Consider the following 22448-nt stretch of genomic DNA (forward strand, 5'->3'; position numbering starts at 1 on the left):
ACTATTCAAGGGCCATCTTTTCTCAATTGCCATTTTATTTTTCTGAATCTACACACATTTTTGCTGATAAAACAAAAATAATGTAAATAAAATCACCTGAGTTGTTGATTGTTGAACTAGTAGGCAGCTTAGAAGTAAACAAATGCCAAAGAGAAACCCTTTAAAGAGGCAGGAATTAATTAGGGGCTGCAAACAGTCTGTAACAGGCTTCCTGCTGTGTGAGTAGGTTTGCCAGAGTTGGGGTTTATACCAGAAACAGTTTAGGCTGCTGATGTCGTGTTCCAGAATGCCCAGGTGTACTCTCCACAGTGCAGTGTCACGTGGAGCCTGCTTAGCATTGCCGGCTGCTGAGAGCAGTTTAAGCTTGCATGGGAGGTGTCACTTTCTGCCTACTGTGGGGAATTCTTCCCAAATGGTCCTTGGTTGGCATCTTGCCCAGCTAAAATCGATGTAGTGTAGTCCTTTTAATCTGGGCATGGGATCAGAACAGCAGGAGTGTAATTCTCACGTGGCAGAGAAAGATGGACGTGAGGGGCTGCACAACATTATCTCTACAGTCGCTTACAAATTCTGAAATGGCAGGATTATACTAAAGAGTGAACATTAGTGCTAATGATCTTCCCTCTTGCCTGCCTATGGAGAGAAGATTCCCCAATATGCATGGAGAAATTCATTCATTACTTATGCTACTGTAGATCATATGTTCAAAAATGTGTTGTTTCCACAAGGTGCTAAGCACTCCTGTGAGCTGGCATATGGTGGCGAACAAGAAAGACACAGAAGGTCCATGGAGATTATGTTCTGGTGAGGGAAGACATGAAAGAAACAATCAAATAAATTAGCAAGAAAATGACCAGCCAAAACTGGTTTGGTTCAGTGGATAGAGCATCGGCCTGTGACTGAAGGGTTCGATTCCAGTCTGGTTGCGGGCACATCCTCAGTGGGAGGTTTGCAGGAGGCAGCTCAATGTTTCTCTCTCATCAATGTTTCTAACTCTCTATCTCTCTCAATTCCTCTCTGTAAAAAAAAAATCAATAAAATATATTAAAAAAAGAAAAGAAAAGAAAATGACCAGATGATAAGTCCTATGTAGAGAAGTCAAACAGATGTGATGGGGAGTTCCATGCTGGATTTTCTAAAGGCTGGGAGGTGTGGACAGTTGGAACTAATTAATGGAGCTACTGAACAGTGAGAGGTGTGGGTAGGGGGAGGGATGAAGTCTGGGTGATGATGGATGAGCTGCAGTGGTGACAATGATGTGACTGTGATGGGAGAATCATCTGTTGGGAGAATGTGAGTAATCAGCTGACTCGATGGAGTGATCAACAGGATATAAGAGCAAAGGGACAAACAAAAGGTGCTTTAGGATCAGAAGCACAAGCCTCTGCATGGCACCAAAGTCCTGCGATGTTGCCAGCAGGAAGGGCAGTCCCGCTTGCTGGTAAGAGGCCAGAGATAGAGTGTTGTGTTGGTTGGGACCCAAGTTGCTGCTGCTAACTCTCACTGGGATAACTGGGCGTCAGAATTGAGAGTTCTCTATGTCAGGAGTATGCACGCTCTTCACACTGTCTGTCATCATCCTTTCCTCCAGGGGTCTATTCTCATCGCACTTGCTGCACTTATGACTTCATCCCCTAGGGAGGATTCATGAGCCAAGAGATGCATGATTTTTCCACTCTATATATACACCTGCTGTGAAATGCAGACTGGTAAGCCAATTTTATGTCACCTTGTGTGGTAGAGCAGGAAGCAAAATATGCATATTGTTATTTCAAAAGTATTTGATCAATATCTGAAAGTTTTTCTTTTGGCATATTTCTGTCTAAAAGGCCTGTCCATTTTTTTACCATTTTGTCTGAAATAAATCATCACTTCTATCCTACCCACCCATTCTCTTTTTCTTTATTGTTTTACTTTTTAAGTATTATACTGACTCTTTGATAGGATACCTAACTCATTATTTTTTCATTTTTCCATTAATTCATGAATTTAAGATTGTGAATTTCATATAACTCCAGCTGTATCCCACTAGTTCTGATAAATAATGTGTTGTAAAAATTGCTGTTTAATTCTAAATATTTTTAAAATGTCTTTTATGGTTTAATTTTCAATCACAGATTATTTAATCCTTATGTTTTAAGCTACTCAAATGTATGGGATTTTGTTACTGATATCTAGTTTTACTATAGCATTATGGTCAGAGAATGAGATCTGTATTACTCCAATACTTTGGTGTTTGTTGAGTTTTGCTCAACAAAATTTGATCAATTATTGTAAATGTTCCATGTGTAGTTAAAAAGAATATGTAGTCTTTAATAGTTTGTATATATACTTATTATATTACTTTTGTTAATTGTGATATTCAAATCTTCTATGACTTCAACAATTTTATTCACTTGATTTATAAGCTCCTGAGAGAAGTATATCAAATTCTTATTAGAATTGTATAATTTTCCATTTCCCTTGGAAATTTTTTCTCCTATTTTTGTTTATGTATTTCAAACTATGTTGAGAGGTGCTTACAGGTTCAGGATAATGACATTTCTAGTAAATTTCTTTTATCATTATGAAATGTCCCTCCTTTTTCCTGTAATGCTTAAATTTTTTTTTTAAACCTTGTTTTCCCCCCCCTAATATTAAGAAAGCAACCCCTCTTTTAGGAAGTCTTTTGTTACAACATCTTTTTATATAAGTTTAGTTTCTATTTTGGAGAACCTTAAGATTAGGTGTTTCTCTTGTTATTGCATATAGCCGTCAGCCAGGAAGATGGCCCTGATCATAGGCCAGGCCTCGGGACCGTACTGTGCGCTGGGCCTCTAGTGTTTGTCTAATCTTGGCTTCTCTGAGAAGCAGAAGCCAAGGTCGGATTAGGTATGCAAAAGATCAATTGTAGGAAATAAAAGATAAGGAGGGACAGAACAGGGATTGGCAGAGCCTTTGGACCCTCATCTAAGACTGACAACTGTGAAGGGGGAGAAGAAAAGAAGGATCTGATAAGAAGCTTCGACTGCAGGATGGTTCTGGGAATGTTTTGATAAGGAGTTCCTGAGCAAAAGTTACCCATTTAGAGATTGTATGTTGAGTGGCAATGAGTTGACTCTAGTACCCCTGAGACTAGGTAGTCCTCAGAGTGAATGCAATGTGAATCCAGTTCAGTAGCTGAGGGTATTGATCAATTAAACTCTCTCCAACAGAATTTCTTGTAGGGAGATCTACATGGCACACCTCTCCAACAGAATATTTTATAGGGAGATCTACATGGCACACCTGGAAATATTGGGCAAGTGTTCTCAGATCCATTTTCTACATTGCTAATTCTCTCTTTAGTTCTGTTTGATTAGCTGTTTAACCTAACCATGAATGAGTTTCACAGTCAATGATTAAGATTTTTATTTTAGGGGTTATTTTAGTTTTTGTTTTCAAATCTTTCAGGTTTCCCTTTTTTTCAGCAACTTTTTCTAGTAGCTTCTATACCTTTTAAATTTCTTGTATTAGTTTAATTATGCTTATTTTATAATTCATCCTGTCTGCCTCTCACTTATCCTGGGTCCTTCCCTAACATGTGTTTTAACTTGTGATTGCTTCTTCTGCTGGTATTGTTTTTTTCTGAGGGAATCAAGGGCATATGAATTGCTCCTGCTTGATTCTCCAGAGATATTGTGGCTCATGCCATAGTTACTTTAATTCTCAGCCTGGAAATTCTTATATTACTAAGTATGTGAAATTCTTACAGTTCAAGTGGAACTCCAAATGCATCTTTGGAGCAATCTTGGGTATTTGGCTTCTCATGAGATATTTCTTCAGCTTACTCATAAAACAAGCTTCCCTATAATTTCATTGGAAGATGAATTGGGTGTTTCTTCTACTGAGGATGTAGATCTCTTAGGGTGCCAGGTTTATGCAAGTTCTTAGCTTCAATTTCTGCTTCACATAGGCCTAAGTTCTTTTCTTCTGCCCCTGTGTGTGAATGACAATCAAATTTCCTAGCCATCAAGTCCTATTTCTAGGTCCAGCTATTTCCATACTTGTACCATGTCAACTTGCACTCTTACTACTTTGATTTTTAGTTTCACCTTTGTTTCTTGTATTTTGGGAGATCTCTTACTTTCATATGACCTTAGCCATAATTTTAAAAATATATATTTTATTGATTTTTTACAGAGAGAAAGGGAGAGGGATAGAAAGTCAGAAACATAAATGAGAGAGAAACATCGATCAGCTGCCTCCTGCACACCCCCCACTGGGGATGTGCCCGCAACCAAGGTACATACCCTTAACCAGAATCGAACCTGGGACCCTTCAGTCCACAGGCTGACGCTCTATCCACTGAGCCAAACCTGTTTCGACATCCTTAGCCATAATTTAAAAAATGTTTTCATTTGACTTTTCTGAGTCTTTGTAGCATGATAATTTTTACAAGGCTATTCATTCCTCTGAGTTGCTATCCCAGACACTCTCTCTTTAACCTGCCTTATTTGCTTATTAGTCACAGGGTGAATTCAACAGAAGCAGACACTGAGGTAGATTTTGGGTTCCAAGTTGTTTATCAGCAATTAATCTGTGGAAGAAAATAGGGAGCAGGATTGGACACAGGAAGAAGTAAGACTGATGTGGGCCTGATAAAGCCTCTGCCAGCCTTGTGGGAAACTCGGGGTAAAGCTGCTTGTCAAAGTGGCCTGTGTTGAGCCAACATGGCTGGCCCTCTCAATCCTTGCTCCCTTGTTCAGCCGTCAGATGCAAACTTCCTTAGAAAGGGCACGGCCCTGAGAGTGGGTCCTGAAAGCGCGGACAGCTGGAGCTGCCTGCTGACCACACTTCCCCACAGCTGGACAGCACCTTCTTTCTTGAAGGGGTTCTGGAGAGCACAGCTTTCCATCTACCACAAGCTCCCTGCATTTATAATATTAAAGAAAACATCGTTTTCTTTTTCCTTGTGCAAAGAATGTAAGCTCTGTGTCAAAGCTGAGCTTTGTCTGGCAAAAACCGAGAGCTGGTGTGTGTGAGCAGAGAGAAGTTAATTAAGATTAATTGAGCAGGCCTAGACCAGGATGTGTCTTGAAAAGTATGGGGAGAGTTTTGATTGATTAGTTTACGGCTGTCATAACAAATGACCACACACTCAGTAGCTTACAGTAGCACAAATGTATTATCTCATGGTCCTGTAGGTCAGAAGTCTGATTTCTTTGCTCTGAAATCAAGGGGTTGACTGAGCTGAGCTCTTCGCTGGAGGCCTTGGGGGAGAATATGTTCCCTAGTTCCCTTAGGTTGTTAGTAGAATTCACTTTCTTGTGGTCATAGGGCTGAAGTTTGTTTTCTTGCTGAGTATCAGCTGATGCCATCTCTTAGCTCCTTCAGGCCACCACATTCCTTGTCATTTTGACCTTCATCTTTGAACCAGTAACAGTACTAGTAGCTAGAATATTTCTTCTGTGTTTTTAAGAGCTCATGTGATTAGACTGGCCTACTTGGGTAACCCAGGATAATCTCCCTATTCTAACATCTGTAGCCTTAATTATATGTGCAAAGTCTCTTATGTCATACTAGAGGCCCGATGCATAAAATTTATGCAAGAGTAGGCCTTCCTTTCCCTGGCTATTGGTACTGGCTTCCCTCTGGCACCCGGGACCCAGGCTTCCCTCTGGCTGCCTGTAGGCACCTGGGACTCAGGCTTCTCTTGCAGCCCTGGCTTCATCCGAAGGTCATCTGAAAATATGTCTGGAAGGATGTCTGGTCTAATTAGCATATTACACTTTTATTATTATAAATAACACGACATGTCACAGATATATGATGTGGACAACTTTGGGAAGCATTATGCTGCCTATCACTGGTGGGAAACAGAGGCTTCAGGAGAAGGTCCTGAAAGGATACAAGTAGCATTTTAGGAAGATTTTTCAGCAATCAGGTAGAGAATGAATAAATCTTTTAGGTGTCCTCAAACTTTTTAAAGTGGGGGCCAGATCACGGTCCCTCAGAGAGCTGGAGGGCCAGACTATATGAACTACTAATTCCTACTGTAACACCTTGGCTGCGCTCACTGCCCTAAAAACCTGGCGGGCCGGATCAGACTCCTCTGCGGGCCGCATGTGGCCCGCGGGCCGTAGTTTGAAGACCCCTGTAAGAAAGGATGATGTTCTAATAGAACAAGAAACCATGAGGGCAATGACAGTAAGAATCAGAAAGATGTAGACTTCAATTAAGGTATTTAGGAATATCTGACCAGATTTGTTGACAGATGTATGGTGGGTTACATGAGATGCTGTGTTTGAAAGGTGGCGAGTTTGGTGTTGAACATTTGGACTCAGTATTCTCACCCTAATGTGAGGCTGCATCTAAGATTTACCACAATTTCTCTGACACAGAGACAGGATTACATGGACTAGGACACCACAGACACATATTAGTTTTCATTTTTAATACTAAAAACAGTCATTCTAGAAGCTTGGAGGGGTGAACAATAAGGTACCAATTGCCTACTTATCAGATATATCTACTTATAAAATAATTATCTAACTATTAGAGAGTAGTATAAGTAATGAATATCCAAAATAAATCTCTAAATCCTAAATTATGTACCTTTGATTAAAGAATATAGTTTATAATTCTGTGCAATATAAACATCTCCCACAGTGGTTTTTACTGAGGTTGATATTAAAATAAGTTTGTATTCTCTCAGTATGAGTCAGTTGGTGACTGGGGAATTTCCTTTTGAAGTATGTTGAAGGGAAATCACCTTAAATACCAAAATTTCAGAAGAATAACATACATACAGGTAATTAAGAATTGCTATATTTTTTCTCTTAATGTTCAGATGGTATTGTAGAATCAAAGACAAGTCATTGAAGGCTTAAGAAGAGTCTGTCTAGGTATTACCTCAGTTTTCATTTGCTTTCACCAAAAATTCCTGGCAGACCTGGAAAAAAATACATAGAGCAAGTGATATCCCCAAACAGAAAGGTCATTTTTCTTTGCTTTCAGTACTGAATGCCCCAGAGTATCTGGAGTGAGCTGGTTCTTGGCAGCTTGCGTGACCAGCAATTCTTCTTTTAACACCTGCGGGCCTTAACCTTCAGGACACTTAAGTTCTTCTTGTAGAAGGGATAGAGAGAAGCACTATGACGTAGATAATGGATAGAAAAGGGGCAGGAAATATTTTGGAGGAAATGGATCAACCAGAGTGTCTAACTGTACAGATACGGTGTAGCATTCAATATGCAGTGGTTTTGTTGTTGTTGTTTTTAACATATATTTTATTGATTTTTCAGAGAGAGGGATAGAGAGTTAGAAACATCGATAAGAGAGAATCATCGATCAGCTGCCTCTTGCACACTCCCTACTGGGAATGTGCCCGCAACCAAGGTACATGCCCTTGACCGGAATCTAACCTGGGACCTTTCAGTTCGCAGGCTGATGCTCTATCCACTGAGCCAAACCGGTTTCGGCTATGCAGTGATTTTGTTCTCTTTTCATTCACTGTGCTTCCTTTTCTCATCTGCAAACACCAATTTTTATCCTACCAATAGCTGAAAGCAGCATTACTTTTCAGGAGAGTGTATGGGGTAGGTTTTATGGTTCCTGAAATGAGAACACCAAGCAACCTTGCCTGCATTTTTGGGCAGAAATAGGTTTTTTTTGAGACTGAGACTGCAAGAGTTTAGGAAAGTGGGAGGAAAGAAAGCAGGGGCATAGCTGGTTCTGCCAGGTGAGAGGTTCCAGAAAGAGCATTGGGGGAAGGGGGGTTGTAAAGAGGCGATGCATGGCTTGGTAAAGACTGGGTGAATTCAGGGGCACCACCCTCCTGGTACATGTATGCACAAAGCCAGAGTCTCTGTGCAGATGTGTGCTTTCTTGGGAGCTTTCCCCCCCCCCCAAAAAAAAAAATTCTAAAGGTGAAGGAGCAGGGGAGTCCAGATGGAGAGCTTAAAAATGCAAAGTAAGTGGAAAGCTAGGTAGATCCTATCTGAAAACCGTTCCTAAAACATTCACTAGTAGGACAAGGTCAGGGATGAAAGAGAAGAACGTCTTAAAAACATTTTCCTTTTTTTCTCAGGGCATCAAAATAAAGAGATTGTGAGGCGTCAGGCAGTGGGGAGAAAGAATATTACATATTGAACATTAGGGGCTCAAAAGACTTTAGAAGAATATGAGCCTTATTTGCATATTTTCTGGAAATGTGTCAAGGAGGTTGAATGCATCGCTATATGCAAAACTTCAACCAAAATAGGTTACCGAGTGAAGGAAGTATTAAGGGAGCAGGCCTGCCTGTTGGCGTTTATTTAACTCTTTTAGAAGAAAGCACACATTGGCAAGAGCTTTTGGGGAGGAAGTGGATCTGTTTTCCAACCACAAGAAAAGGCAGCCGATTCAAGCTGAGGAGTATTCTTGGACTGAACTTTTGTAGTGCCTGGATTTAGCCAGCTGGAGAAATGCGTTTTTCAAGTGTAAAATTCTTTAAGCTTTCCAAAGAAAAGCTTTTCATTTTGGTTTTAAATCAGGACGTTACTGTAAAGTTGTCTTTCTATGAATTTGCCAAAGTAACTTCCTTTTTTCAGCACTTCATGGGGGTGGAAGGGGTGAGCTTGTCCCTGGTACTTAGCAAACGGTGCTACTTTCTTAGCAAGTAGTAAGGGAACTTTTGACAAAGATGTGAATGACAGTGCCCTAGATCTATATAAGTCATCAGGACTAGAGCTCGAAAACTTAATGCTGAGTAAAAAAGCAAGTGGCAGAAGGATATGTACAATATGTTATTTCTGGATACACATATAAGTATGAAAATTTTGAAAAAGTTATGTATATTGTGCTACGGGTTGCCTGGTGTGGAGGAGTTGCCTGTGGGGCAGAGAATAGAGAGGGAGATGAGAAATGAGGTTAGTGGTTGTCAAGGAGAACTTCATTCCTTCCCTTCCTCTCCCTTCCACCTCCCTTCTGTTCTTAAGATAATGCAAGATTAAGTTGCTTGTGTAGTTTTATTTAATATTATCCATACAGAAAAAGGAATTAGAGTAATTAATTCAATATTAAAAGTTATTAATTCTGAGGATGGATTGTAGGAATATAGGTGATGTTTTTTTTCTGTGTTTTAGGGGGAAAGATTGTTTACTGAACATTAATATATATATACATATATATATACATACATACACACACACACACACACACACACACACACACACATATATATATATATATATATATATATATATATATATATCCCTGTTTGAGTATTTGTTTCACAAAGCAAGTCAATTATGTGAAAAGTCAATCAAGCCAGTTGGTTAATATTTTTAAAAAGAAAAAAAATGTGAAACCTGTGAATTTAAAACAAATTAATTTGTGACAAATTATCTTATAAAAATACTTTGGGCCAAAGTGTGGAGACAACAAGTCTGTAACATTGGATCAGCCCGAAGCATGTGCATCATAAACCCGATGAACACATTCCTCTGTATGTCTGTTTTCTGTTAAATGAGGGGCTGGAGAAGAGAGTGTGGGAACGTGACCCACCCACTAAGGCTTTGATCTGTGAACATCAACGTCAGCATTACAGGAACAGAGACTCCGTTCTGGTTAAAAGGCAGCTTTTGTCTGGAAAGTTTCCCTCTAGCAATATATAGACTAAAGGAAAACTAGTCATAGGACTGGGCATAGAAACATGGTGTCGGTAGCTGGTCATTGGTCTAACTGTCCTAGGTCTTATAAATGTGGGGATATAAGTGAAGCCACATCAGGGGAAAGGCAGGGTGGCAGGCAAGGTATACACATTGGGACACTTTCTTTTTTGGATTTGTATTTGTACACTTTTCTCTCTGCCAGGACTGCTCCTATGGAATCTCAATGCTTCAAATGAAAATGGGCTCACGTTTGTACATTATCTTGGAGGCCTCTCCTAACCTATCTTCCTCTTCCCTTAAGTGGCCAGTTACTTTCAGTAATTTACATTGGCTAGAGAAATGGGGAGTTAGGGATGAGAAAAGACACATTCCAAAGAAGGGGAGGAACGAACAGGTTCTGATGAGAAAATTCTCTTCCCTGCTTCAGCGTTTGCTGCTGGCTACATCAGCCTCAAGTGGGTTTTGCACTGGTGACCTTGAGTCCCTCCTTTGCTGTAAAAGTCCGGCAGATGTTCTGCTGAACGGAGCAGAAATAGAGCTCCTCGTGGCAAGTAGTAACCAAGCTGAATAAATCATGCCTTCAGAGCCTGACCCGGTTTCTTTTCAGCAGAATTCTGTGATCCCCCAATGGAAAGTCCCCGAAGACAATTAGAGGCTCTGTGATGCAGGCACATCTTATACTAAATATGACTTCTTTGGCAAAAATAAATATGAGCTTTTATTGATAAGCTGATGGTTGCACAGGAACACTAGACCATATTGACTTTAATAAAACATTAAGTGGTTTAATTAAATCATTAATTCCACCCTCAGTTCCATTTTTCAAAAGACAGTCAATGTAAAAATAAAATGGTTTCTTTTTTTAGCTGCTGCTTTTTCCTCTATAATTCATTAAGATGAGTCTATAGATTGACTTATTGCTGTTCTGCCATAAAGCACTTGCTGCCATTTCAAGAACATAGCACTTTAAGCAGAATACTAGGAGGTATTGATCTTACGGTGACATCTTCCTTCATTTTTCATAAAAGAGTTGTGTGTGTATTTTTTTTAACAAAAATCTATAAAATGTGTATAAATGTACAGATTTCAGTCAACATTATTAGAACACTACTAAAATAATTGTTACCTTGTTCCTCTGAATTATGGGGAAAACTTGTGAAAGTTATGTGAGCTATTTTAAATGCATACAATGATAGTCATATAATTTAAAATTATTTTTTTATTTTATAAAAGTAATATAGAGAGTTAATTTTTAAAATCAGTAATACCAGAAGACTTGTAAAGGAAATTCATAATCTTCTGTCTCAACAGAGATGTCCCCCAAAATATATACCTACTCACTTTAACAGCAGATAGCTCAACTTTGAAAGTGAAATGAAATATATTTTAATACATTTTAAAAAACAGATTAACTCGGGGATTCCTATTTTGACACTGTGGCTGGGCAGTATAAGCCCAGGTAGGTGACGGTAAAGGAAAAGGGAAGTGAGGCAAAGAAAGCTACGAAGCAATGCTGTGAAACGCATTGCATATGCACAGAAAGGCAGCTTGGTGTGGGGCAGGGGAAGCTGGAACCTCCGTGGGGTGAGGAGAGCATCTGTACAGAATGTGGCCTGGCATGAGGTCTCGGAATCTGAGCAGGAGGAGATGGCCATCCTCCGGGGGGTGTCACTACAGGATGCTGAATCCCGCAGGGTGCAGAGGTGGTGACCTGAAACAGGGCATCAGTGTCTGAGCTGGGTAAGGAAGGCTTTTATGTAGTGACAGATGTTGGATTAGTTTCCTAGGGCTGCTAACAAATGACCAAAAACTTGGTGGCTCACAACGGAAATGAATTTCCTCACGGTTTTGGAGGCCAGAAGTCTAAAATCAGTTTCAGCGGGCTGCCATCAAGATGTTGCAGGGCTATCTATGGTCCTTCTGCAAGCCATAGAGGAGAATCTATTTTCTTTATTTTTGCAGCTTCTAGAAGCTGCCAGCATTCCTTGGTGTTTGGTCATGTGTCACCCTGGCTTATGCTTCCATTGTCATATCTCATGCTCTGATTCTGCCCTCCTGCCTTTCTCTCATAAGGACCTTCGGGATTACACTGACCCGCCTAGAGAATCCATGCTAACTCTTCCATTTCAAGATTGTTTAAACTTAATTATATCTACATGGCAATACTATTACCTTTAACCAAAAGGAATCCAAAGCTTCTTAGGAAAATGGTTGATTCCAGGATGGGGCAGGGAAAGTACAATATGAATGTAGAACATCTTGTTGCATTAGAAAGTTAAAAAGTGCCCAAAGGCTGAAACCAGTTTGGCTTAGTGGATAGAGCGTTGGCCTGGGGACTGAAAGGTTCCAGGTTCAATTCCAGTCAAGGGCATGTACCTAGGTTGCAGGCATATCCCTAGTAGGGGATGTGCAGGAGGCAGCTGATTGATGTTTTTCTCTCTCATCAATGTTTCTAACTCTCTCTTCCTCTCCTTTCCTCTCTTTAAAAATCAATAATATATATATATATATATATATATATATATATATATATATATATATATATTTTTAAAAAGTTCCCAAAGAATGATGTGGGCAACATCAACTGGACACACAGTCAGTTTGAAGGAACTTACACTGACCAGATCTGAGGCAATCTGAACATCAAGCTAAGTCATGAGAATATGGGATCAGAAGCCATGAAATATAAATAAATAAGTTAATAAATAAAAACCATGAGATATAAATAAATAAGTGAATAAATAAAAATAATTGGGGAGGGATGGGTTATTCATGTAGTTTAAAAGTGTCTCTCCACAAACTACTTTTTAATTATTGGAGATAAGGAATAAGGTTGAAATGGAGAAATCTGGCAGATTACCACCTTGCTCAAAGTGATCAAAATGATTGTTAGCCATAATGGTGCAAACGGAGATTTTTTGCCACTTGAAAATCATGAGGAAATATCAGAGTAACCAAAATTGAGAATAATACTACAAAATAACTGTCCCAAAACCTTCAAAGTGCCCAGTTCACAAGTCAGGAACTGTGGCAGATGGAAGAAGACTAAAGAGATGTGCCAACTAAATGCAACTCAGGATTCTGAAGTGGATCCTATTAAAGGGCATTACTGGAACAACTAGTGCAAAGGGGTCTGAGGATGAGCTGGTGGCAGTGTATCAGTGTATCACTGATTTCGATTGTTGTGTTGTGCTTGTGTAGCAAATGTCCTTGCTTATAGGAAAATCACGTGAGTGTATCTGAGTGTGGTGACACATTAGGGCAACAACTTATTCTCAAGAGATTCAGGAATACATTTCTTTGTACAATACTTGTAAACTTTTTGCAAATTTTAGTTTGTATTAAAAAGTTAACATTACTCCCCTGACTTTTGCCAAGCGGCTCATAGCATTGCTTCTAGATGGGTTGTTAGTCCTCTGTGGGACAAGGGAATGCGGAAGAAGGCGGATTTAAAGTGTAAATAAAGGGATAAAAACTTTTGGGGAATATTATGCCGCTGAATCCTACTCATTGCAAGAACTGTCTTCAAGATTTATGATTTTTCAGGTTAAACTCCATTCCCCTCTCATTTCAGCTCCTATCTCCCCTCGCCATGGCAACTTCAGGTCACTGATTGGCTTTCTGACTTTTTATCCCCAGTGCCTGGCACATGGAGGCTTAATAACCATTTAAAGAATTAATTAATGGTGCCCTCTGGAAATGAAGTCAGCAATGTAGTCTTGGAAAACAAATTAGTTCAACCTTCATTTACCATTCTCTGTTAGTATGGGAACTAAGCGGCAAAGAATTTTTGTTAATTTTGCTTTCCCTTTCCGTGTTGTTACTTTGAAATGGATATTTCTATGTATGGCTCCTCCAGCCACATACGTTTTCATGAACAACCTTAGGTAATTAGCTTCCTGAAGCATTGCTATGTGGCAAGTCTCTTATGTTTACCTGCTTGAGAGAGTTACCATCTCTCAGGAATTTATGGAAGAAGATGCTTCTCCAACTTTTATTCAGTATGTGACTAGATGAAGGGACTTTTACCCTCAGTTCTCTGTGAGAAGAAAATCTAATCAGAATCTCACTTTCAATGAAAATTTTCTTCATGATAATATATATATATATATATATATGTGTGTGTGTGTGTGTGTGTGTGTGTGTGTGTGTGTGTGTTTAAAAAATTTTTTCTAAACAAACCAAACAGCAATGGAGACACGAGTCTCCTCTTCCAGGAAGTCTTGGCTGGAGATGAGCTCTGACACAGTATCACTAAGAAGATGAGATATGGAAGGCTCCACTTTTCTAGCTGACTAAGAAACTGGGAAGTCTGTGATCCTACAAAAATTAAATGAGAGCTATAAAAGAAACTGTCCATGCTGGAATGAGTACAACTTTTAAAAGAACAAGAGAAAAGGGGCTCAAAGAATCATAGGAATAGACCTCATTCAGACAGATGCACTAAGATAATCAGTGTAACGATTGTGCAAATTCAGGGGTAGAAACTAAAGTGAGGCATACTCCAGGATGCATTTGTAATCTTTAAAAAAATATATTTTATTGATTTTTTTTTTTACAGAGAGGAAGGGAGAGGGATAGAGAGCTAGAAACATCGATGAGAGAGAAACATCGACCAGCTGCCTTCTGCACAACTCCTACTGGGGATGTGCCCACAACCAAGGATGTGCCCGCAACATGCCCTTGACCGGAATTGAACCTGGGTCCTTTTTTTTCTTTTAAGGAAGATGTAAACTTCCAACATAGTGATTAACTTGAGCCTTTATCCTCTTGTTCTAACATATTCACCTGTAAATTTGCCAGACATTTCTTTCCGTGTCATGTTAGTGACCATGTGGTAGGGCTTATCTTTTGGATAGAATCTTCCTCTTTACTGTCAGGTCTGGGTATTCACTTCTCTCTCTTTTGTTATCATCGTTTTTCTTTGTGATCTCAGTAAGTCACGTTTTTTTATGTCTCTGCTTCAGTACAAAGAAAGTACTTTACGATATGACAAAAGAATGTACTGAACGTCCTTTGCATGTGACACAATTGACCTATGATTTTAGAACTTGTGCTTGGAGTTATTTTTATAATGGTAGAGAACTATTAAAAACAACAAACAACATGGTCTTTTGAGAAGTTGTCCGTATTAAGAGTGCAACTTATGGCATTGGAAGAGAACAAAGCTAATTCAATCACAAAGGTACTTAACCTATTAAAACATATATTCACTTTGCAAGTAACTATCTGAGCCAAGTGCTTTCAAGGTAAATAAAAAACGATTCAGACACAATACTTTGCTATTCTAATACTATGTTATGACAGTGTACTTACCAGTGGAAAAGTACAGGTGCAGTGGGGAATCAGAATCCATTAGCACCCAGTTCTGTCTATTCTCTTGAATGTTCAGCCTACCAAGAGGTATAGGGATTAGATAGTGCAAAGAAAATGTCATGCAAATTTATCACATTTTATTTTTAAACTATTATAATTAGTTGGAAATACTGATGAAAAGTTATGTCATCACAGATTTGAGCAGTGGTACTTAATAATAGCTAGTCAGTTGGTGTACTGTAGGATGTCACCCCAAATGTCACAAGCAAAATGTGTGAAGCTTCAATGCTAGAACAATGCTTACTTTTTTAACTAAGAATTTATTATAATTAATTTAATCATACCTCCCTTTTAGTTTACCTCAGCAGTGGTATGAAACTCAAGTGCCCAGGTATCTATAGTAATAGCCTTATCTCTGAAAGAGGCTCAGTGGTATTTTGTGGAAGAGCCACTCTCAAGGGGCCAAAGAGTCGCATGTGGCTCATAAGTTGCGGTTTGCTGACCACGGCTCCAGAGGAAGGTGAGAAAAGCTAGAAAGGTCCATATGAAAATAGAAGCAAATGACTGGATCATATTACCTTATGTTGGCATAAGAAATAGAGTAAAATTCCCCAAAACAAAATTTTAATTTATCTTACAGCATAGAAAAATACAGCATGGTCATTAAAAAAGAAAGTCATAATTACAGTGACTACAATTGAACAGATTCCATGGAAAGTTGTCTGAGAGGGGGATTTTAGTAAAATAAAGGATTTGGTGTGGTTCAATGGCATTCACCCAAGAGAGTTCCTGTTTGAAACTCACACTTACAATATAACACTTCATTGCTGTGCTGCTAACTCAACACAGTAGTGAAGCTCTGTGAAAAGGTCACATTTGATTCCAGTGTTATTTGAACAATGTCTGCCCAAAGGGGGTCTCTTGTTTCATATTTGTAATTTTAATTACAGATTACTATACCTTCCTCAAACTACATTCTAATTTATTGTATAATATAGAAACTTCTTTAAAGTGTGGGATAACTAATTCCACTATACCACCATATTTCTCAAAAACTGTTGCTTAAAAAAATTAGTTTTGAAATCTATTTTGGGGTTGGGTCTGCATAGCACAAAAATAAAGGTGATGAGAGTATACAATCTGAAAAGCCAAATGACTTTTTTTGAAGGCATGCAGCTAGTTAGTGACAGAGCTGAAACCAGTGTCATGGCTTATAGCAACAACAGTGCTTTGGTTGTGCGTAAGAAAAGTCTTGTCTTAGACACAAGAATCCCATGTTTTCTGCAAGTATGCATGGAATTGTGGCAGGCTAATTTATTAAGTTGTATTGCCATTTGATGGATATTCTTTGGCTTCTACGTCTTTTTTCACACCATTAAACTTATTTAAGTAGAATAAATCCAACCCTTGGCTTCCCAGAGACTTCATTTTCCTGGAAATCCAGCTCTCCCCCCCTCCGCTCTACTCCAAACAAACATAGCATTAAGGATACCCAGCTTCCAGAATCTATTTCTTTATATTGTACTCCCACCTTATTGGTCATGAGTAATTGTTCTCTTTCAATTTGTTGGAATTGGTATTGAAAGGGAGAAATCATTTTCTCACAGGGAACTGAACCTGAGAACATACATACTTGAAGCTGTCAGCTAAAATCACGTTCCGCCCCTGTGGGTGATGAAGCAGAGAACACCAGTTTGTCCTGTATCCATAAGATGGCATATATTTCACTTTTCTGACATACTGCCTGCTTATATCTGTTGTTTCAGTATTATTATTAAAAGTGTCTTTTCTCACCCTAGCAGGTGGGTTGGGTTCAGTGGATAGAGCATTGGCCCAAGGACTAAAGGGTCTCAGGTTTGATTCCAGTCAAGAGCACATATCTTAGTTGCAGGCTCAATCCCCAGTTCCAGTTGGAGTCATGCAGGAGGCAACCAATAGATGTGTCTCTCTCACATTGATGTTACTCTCTCTGTGTGTCTCTCCCTCCCTCCCACACTCTCTAAAAATCAGTGGAAAAAATATTATCAGGTGAGGATTAATAAAACATTAAAAAAATAGTGTCTTTTCTCAAAATACTTTCATTTGGAAGCTAAATCATGTGGCTATCTTTTTTTCTTCAAAAATTAGTTTCTTTTAAAAAAAATATATATTTTATTGATTTTTTACAGAGAGAAAGGAAGAGAGATAGAGAGCTAGAAATGTCTTTGAGAGAGAAATATCGACCAGCTGCCTCCTGCATACCCCCTACCGGGGATGTGCCCGCAACCAATGTACATGCCCTTGACCGGAATTGAACCTGGGACCCTTCAGTCCACAGACTGACACTCTACTGCTGAGCCAAACCGGTTTCGGCTCATGTGGCTATCTTAATCACTCAAGACACTTTGATGGCAAGTGATAGAAGCTCAACTTGAATACCAGCTGCCTAGTTCTCTGAGTACCATCATCCAAGGTATGGCAGCTTTCAGGCTTTTGGAGAGTGGAGGGATGGCATTTACCTTCGTGTGGGAGTAAGTGCCTTTGCCCTAGGGAGGCTCCTATATCTTTTCGTTGGAAAAGGGAAAGCTCCTTTTTTGAGTTTGGTTCTCCCTTAAGTGTTGCTGGATAGGCTCTTGCTATTGCTGGTGAGATGCCGACTCTAACATGTTGACTCTAGATATGACTCTACAAAGGCCAGTCTACCCCTTCCTCTGGTCATAGACTTCATGAATATGCAGGTTAGGCAATTTTTATGGGTGATGCTGATAAGAGGCTATGACTGTCGCTGGAGTTTTGACTTCCAATCCATGCATTCATTCTCTATATCAAACAAACGTGCAGAAAGAAGAATGAAATAAATGGACAGCTAGCAGCAGAGCAGAGAGAGAAAACACCTTGGGTTTCTTATTCTCTAATCTAGGGGTGTCGAACTCAATCAGAGAAGGGGCCAAAATCTAAAATCCAGCCTAAATCGCGGGCCGAATGGTTTACTGAACAGTCATAAACTGTCATTGTGATGGAAACGCAGTGGAGTACAGTGATGACAGCGTGGTGCGGGCCACATTGCAAGGCCTGGCGGGACGGATTTGGCCCGCGGGCCTTGTGTTTGACACCTGTGCTCTAATCCCTATTGAGGCTGCTTCTGAGGTGCATTCTTGCCTTTAAGTTCCATAATGTGTCACTATTTCTTAATAATTATAATACCTTTATGCTTAACTTATCTCTAAAACCTTTCTGTATTTTACAGTCCTTATATTCCTAACACAAAATTAGTAGATTTAGTTTTCATTTGTGATTAAATAAATACCTGAAATTCATTTATTTATGCTTTTACCATATGAGTAGCAGATGCTCAATGTAGGCTAGTTACTGTGTTAGCTTCAGGGAAAATGGTAAGACAGCCATATTCCTACCCTCATGAAATCATCAAACCAGCAAGTACAGGCATAAGATTCTTCCTAGGCTGCTTCAAAAAATGACCACATAATCTACCAGTATATTCAGAACCTTGTTTATGCATCCTGGTATTTATAGCCTATGAAGAATCACTGACATGAACATTCTTTGCTTAAGAATGGTTTCATTCTAATAAGGCAGATTTGAAAAAAATATGAAGGTCTATTTTTTAACCAAATAATGCATGTATAAATATTATACATATTAAGTAAGATATAATTGTAAAAAAGAGTGGTTACTTTTTTAAAAGTATGCTTTATCATTTCATAAGCTTTTATATCCTGCTATGAGCATGCCTTAGAGATGAGCTTTACATGGTTGTTGGGTGGACTAGAATGGAAAAGACAATTCTTCTATGTTAGCCAAACCTCAATAGGGAAAACATTTCGTCTCATTTTGAGGGTGGGGGAAATTGTTCCAAACCCTGGAAGAAGCTTGAGAAGTGATTTGAAGGCAAAGGATCACTGATATCATTTTCTCAGGCTGAGTGGGTGAGGCAAATAAGGAAACAGACCAATTGCTTCCAGTGTTCCTTTTCTATGGGAACACATTATTGTGTCTTTGATGTTTATTAGTTTATCATCACTAACTGTAATTCCTAAGTACAGAACAGTCCACGGGTTTTCCTCATTGTGTGCACATTAAGACTGCAGATGAGGCAGAACAAGAACTGGAGTTACACCAGCACTAACTTAGGCCCTGCGGGACCTCCTGAGGACAATGGGGGCTTAGTTTAGGGCTTCTAGGAATGCTGATGGAAACTCTTCCAAGTGTATCAAGGAGTAGGGCTAGCAGAGTTTTGACAATTGTCAGCCAGTCTTTGGGGTTCTAAATAGGCAACATTATGCTGCTTATGATTCAGAAAGCCTGAAACTATACTTGGCCTTCTCCTAAGGCCACTTAAGACAACGCTCCTCCCTGATGGGATGCTCTATCCTCCAGTCTGCAGGTAGTGAGGTGAAGGAGGCAAGTTGCCTTCCTTCTGAATCTGTCCACAGGGATGGGAGGTCTGTATAGAACCAGCTCACAGTCCTTGCTAATGAGATCGAGAGTTCCCTGGGGCTGCTCACTGTTCCAGTGCTTTTCATGCACCAGTCATTTAATTCTCATAAACATGTGACAGATGCTATAATCATATCCCCTTGTAGATGAGGAAACTAAAGCTGGGAGAGTTAAAGTAACTTGCCCAAGGTGATGGACAGAAGTGATAAAGCTAGAATTTGAGCTCAGGCCCTCGGGCTGCGGAGTGCATGCTTTGAACAATTCCTTCTGCCTCTCCTTAAATGGCGGGCTGGGTGGCAGCCTGCAGTTGGCCCTCAGTAGGTGTCCAATGAAAATTTATTGACTCCATGAGTATGGGCTCATGGGAGTGCTTCTTGATTTGCCTGGAGGTGGGCTAACACTAAAATGTGCAGTCAGAGAGTGCGTATGTGGAAGGCTGGCCCTGCACCTTCTCCCTCCATGTTTGGTCTATTGGAGAAGAAAGCCTATGGATCCAGGGAAATGTTCTTAATCTTAAAACTAGTGAGTTCTTTCTGGGTCACATATCCCTTCCAAATCATATAAAAGCTTAGAACCCTCTCCACATAAAAATACACACACACACACACACACACATACACACACACACTTGTTTTTTTTGGGGGGCATGATGTCCTGGATTGTTTAGATGTCTACAACCTTCTAGGATACTAACAACAGAAGTTTTGGGCTATGATTTGGAACTTCTAATGTTCATACCCTTCATTTGCAAGCGAGTTATAGGAGTGCTTGCTTCATTCAGGTAAAATTGTATTCACACCTTCCTGAGGGACTTGCTCTTGTTTTTCTCCGTGGGGGAAGCTCCGGGTCAGTGTTGCCCTTGGCCGTGGGCACTCACTGGCTGTGCAGCTTTTGCATTCCATGGCGGGGCTCCAGACCGCAGGGCACCCTGCTGGGAGCGGATGTGTGAGCTCCAGGTTTCTGACATGAGCATTACTGATGACGCCCCTGCTGAAAGACCTCATTATTATCGTGGTCAATGCCGGCAGGACAAAGCGGCCATTCTCAGAACAGAGGGCTATCTGTTATTGTGAATTGGATATTTTTAATTATGGTATTAAATTGGCCAGAGGATTACAGTGCTGTTTTGGGCATGAGTTCATGTGGGCCGCCTCTCTTAATATGGCAACTAAGTAGCGTATGCTTACTCACCAGCCTCCTTTATCTGAGTTGTTGGGAAAGGCAGTTGCCAAAAGGAGCCATCTATTTGAAGAGTTCACAGTTTCGGTAAGAGGAGTGCGCAGTGGAGGTGAAGAGCATAGGGAAAATGACTCAAATCTTGATATAGTATGAAGTCTTCCATGAGACTGCGGAAATATAAACATTGCTGGAATTGATGTGTGTCAGTTCTCAGCCCAAAACTAGAAGTCTTTGATAACTTAGGGGAGAGGGTGGTTGGGTTGTTCTGTGAAAATACACCACATTCTTGAGCACAGTGAAGAGCAATAGGATGAATGGAAGCAGCAGTGGGTGGAGAGATGAAGACGGGGATTCACTTTTAGTTCTGCCAGTAACAACCAATGTGATCTTCAATAGACTACTACCTCCCTGAGCCTCAGCCATGAAGAAAAGGGGTTGCATTGTAAGGCCCACATGAATTCTGAAATATTATGATTTTATGAAAAGACAAGATTTCTTCTTTTCATTTTTGTGTTGCTGCAGAGCACTTGAATCTGATAGTTGAACTCCCTGGAATCTGTGTTTCGTGTTCCCTTAGTGCAGGCATAGGACTTCCAAATGCATCCTGACATCTTGGATACACTTAAGGATTGTTCCCTTGAGAAATTAACCCAATGATTAGAATTCACTTTCCAATTTCTCTGAATTTTACTTTCAGTATCAAGAGCAAGACATTTTTAATTATTTTGTGTTTGCCTCCGACAGTATGATAAGTATCCAGGTAATAATAAGACCTATGCCTTTGCTTTTTTCTCCCCTAAATTTTGTCTAATTCTTTCCTTGTTTAATTTTTATAACAACAATATTACTTTTTTTTCATGTGGGAAGTCCTAGGAGTTAATTATAAGAGGACCTTGTTTAGCTGAATTATTTATTCATAATTTAAGTCACTTAATTTCCATGATTTTAATTTTCCCAAATATCAGCTTCCCACATCGTGGCCTGTAGGCATTCTAAGAAGCCTACAGCTAAAGCACATTTAGAAAAGAATAAAAAAGAGAAAATAAATAAATCAACTTTATTGTATTTATGTTTTCAAAAGACAGGAAGGGGATAGGGCATGATATATTTTGATGCTAATATGTACAGCCTTAGGGGGAAAACATGAGGGGGGATTAATGATGTTGACATAAGTTGGATTATTTGAATGTCACATCAATTTTGATATTTCAGTTAAAAAACAAAACTATAATCTTATCACAAAGTTTTACTCTATTGGAGAAACATTTATTTGAAAAGCTATATAATGAGAAATGTTTTTGTTTATCCCCACAACTAGCTGGTGATGATTTTGTGGAGATTTTCTCTTAAAATTAGGCTTCTTTTTACATTCTGGTCTCCTCTAGAGGTCGATTGATGAAGTCTTGAATAGCCTGATGCAAAGGAAGCCATTTCTTGATAGACATTTTCAGAGCTGTAATCCAGCTGCAGAAATAACAGTGCATGACAAGTTATTAAGAAATCATCCCACTCTAAGAAGGTGAAATGTTACAAAATCATTTCATTTATTTTTTAATTGTTTCTCTTGGTTGTTTAGCTTAATAAAGTGAACAATTCTTCTTAGGTTTTGGATTAAACAAAAATGTAAAACACCACATGAGAAATATACAATTGTAGTTCTGAAATAAAACTATGTTCATATAAATAATAGAATCAAAAGAGGGTACAATATTTGTAAATAGTGAATAATGAAACTATAGGACCTTAAAAAATATTTCTGTTTCTATTTAAAAATAAAGTATAATTGCCCAAACATATAGCAATCAAATATTTAGTTAGGTTAAATAATTCTGTGTTAAATTTTGGAAACCATCACAGTTAACTTTCTTTTCTCCCCCCCCCCCCTTCCTTTCATTTTCTTGG

General features: G+C 39.3%; 1 protein-coding gene and 1 long non-coding RNA gene across 4 annotated transcripts in view; one reads left to right on the top strand and one right to left on the bottom strand.

Annotated features, from left to right (window-relative positions):
• The window catches only part of LOC118703436, a 110039-nt gene that overhangs the window by 50683 nt on the left and 36908 nt on the right, over positions 1-22448 (top strand). For 2 of the 3 annotated variants that reach the window (XR_006739798.1, XR_006739796.1), the window contains exon 5: positions 1592-1860. This is a non-coding gene — a long non-coding RNA (uncharacterized LOC118703436). Of the gene's footprint in view, positions 1-1591; positions 1861-22448 lie in introns of those variants that run through there. The other variant, XR_006739797.1, reaches the window with a different exon arrangement.
• LOC118703645 overlaps positions 21506-22448 on the bottom strand; it is an 88336-nt gene continuing 87393 nt past the window's right edge. Inside the window, exon 11 of the mRNA XM_045571816.1 lies at positions 21506-22010. Within this exon, the coding sequence (XP_045427772.1) occupies positions 21911-22010 (100 nt within the window). The 3' untranslated portion in view covers positions 21506-21910. The remainder of the gene's footprint in view (positions 22011-22448) is intronic.

The sequence above is a fragment of the Pipistrellus kuhlii genome, unplaced genomic scaffold (assembly GCF_014108245.1).
Source record: "Pipistrellus kuhlii isolate mPipKuh1 unplaced genomic scaffold, mPipKuh1.p scaffold_m20_p_4, whole genome shotgun sequence".
NCBI classification, from domain to species: domain Eukaryota; kingdom Metazoa; phylum Chordata; class Mammalia; order Chiroptera; family Vespertilionidae; genus Pipistrellus; species Pipistrellus kuhlii.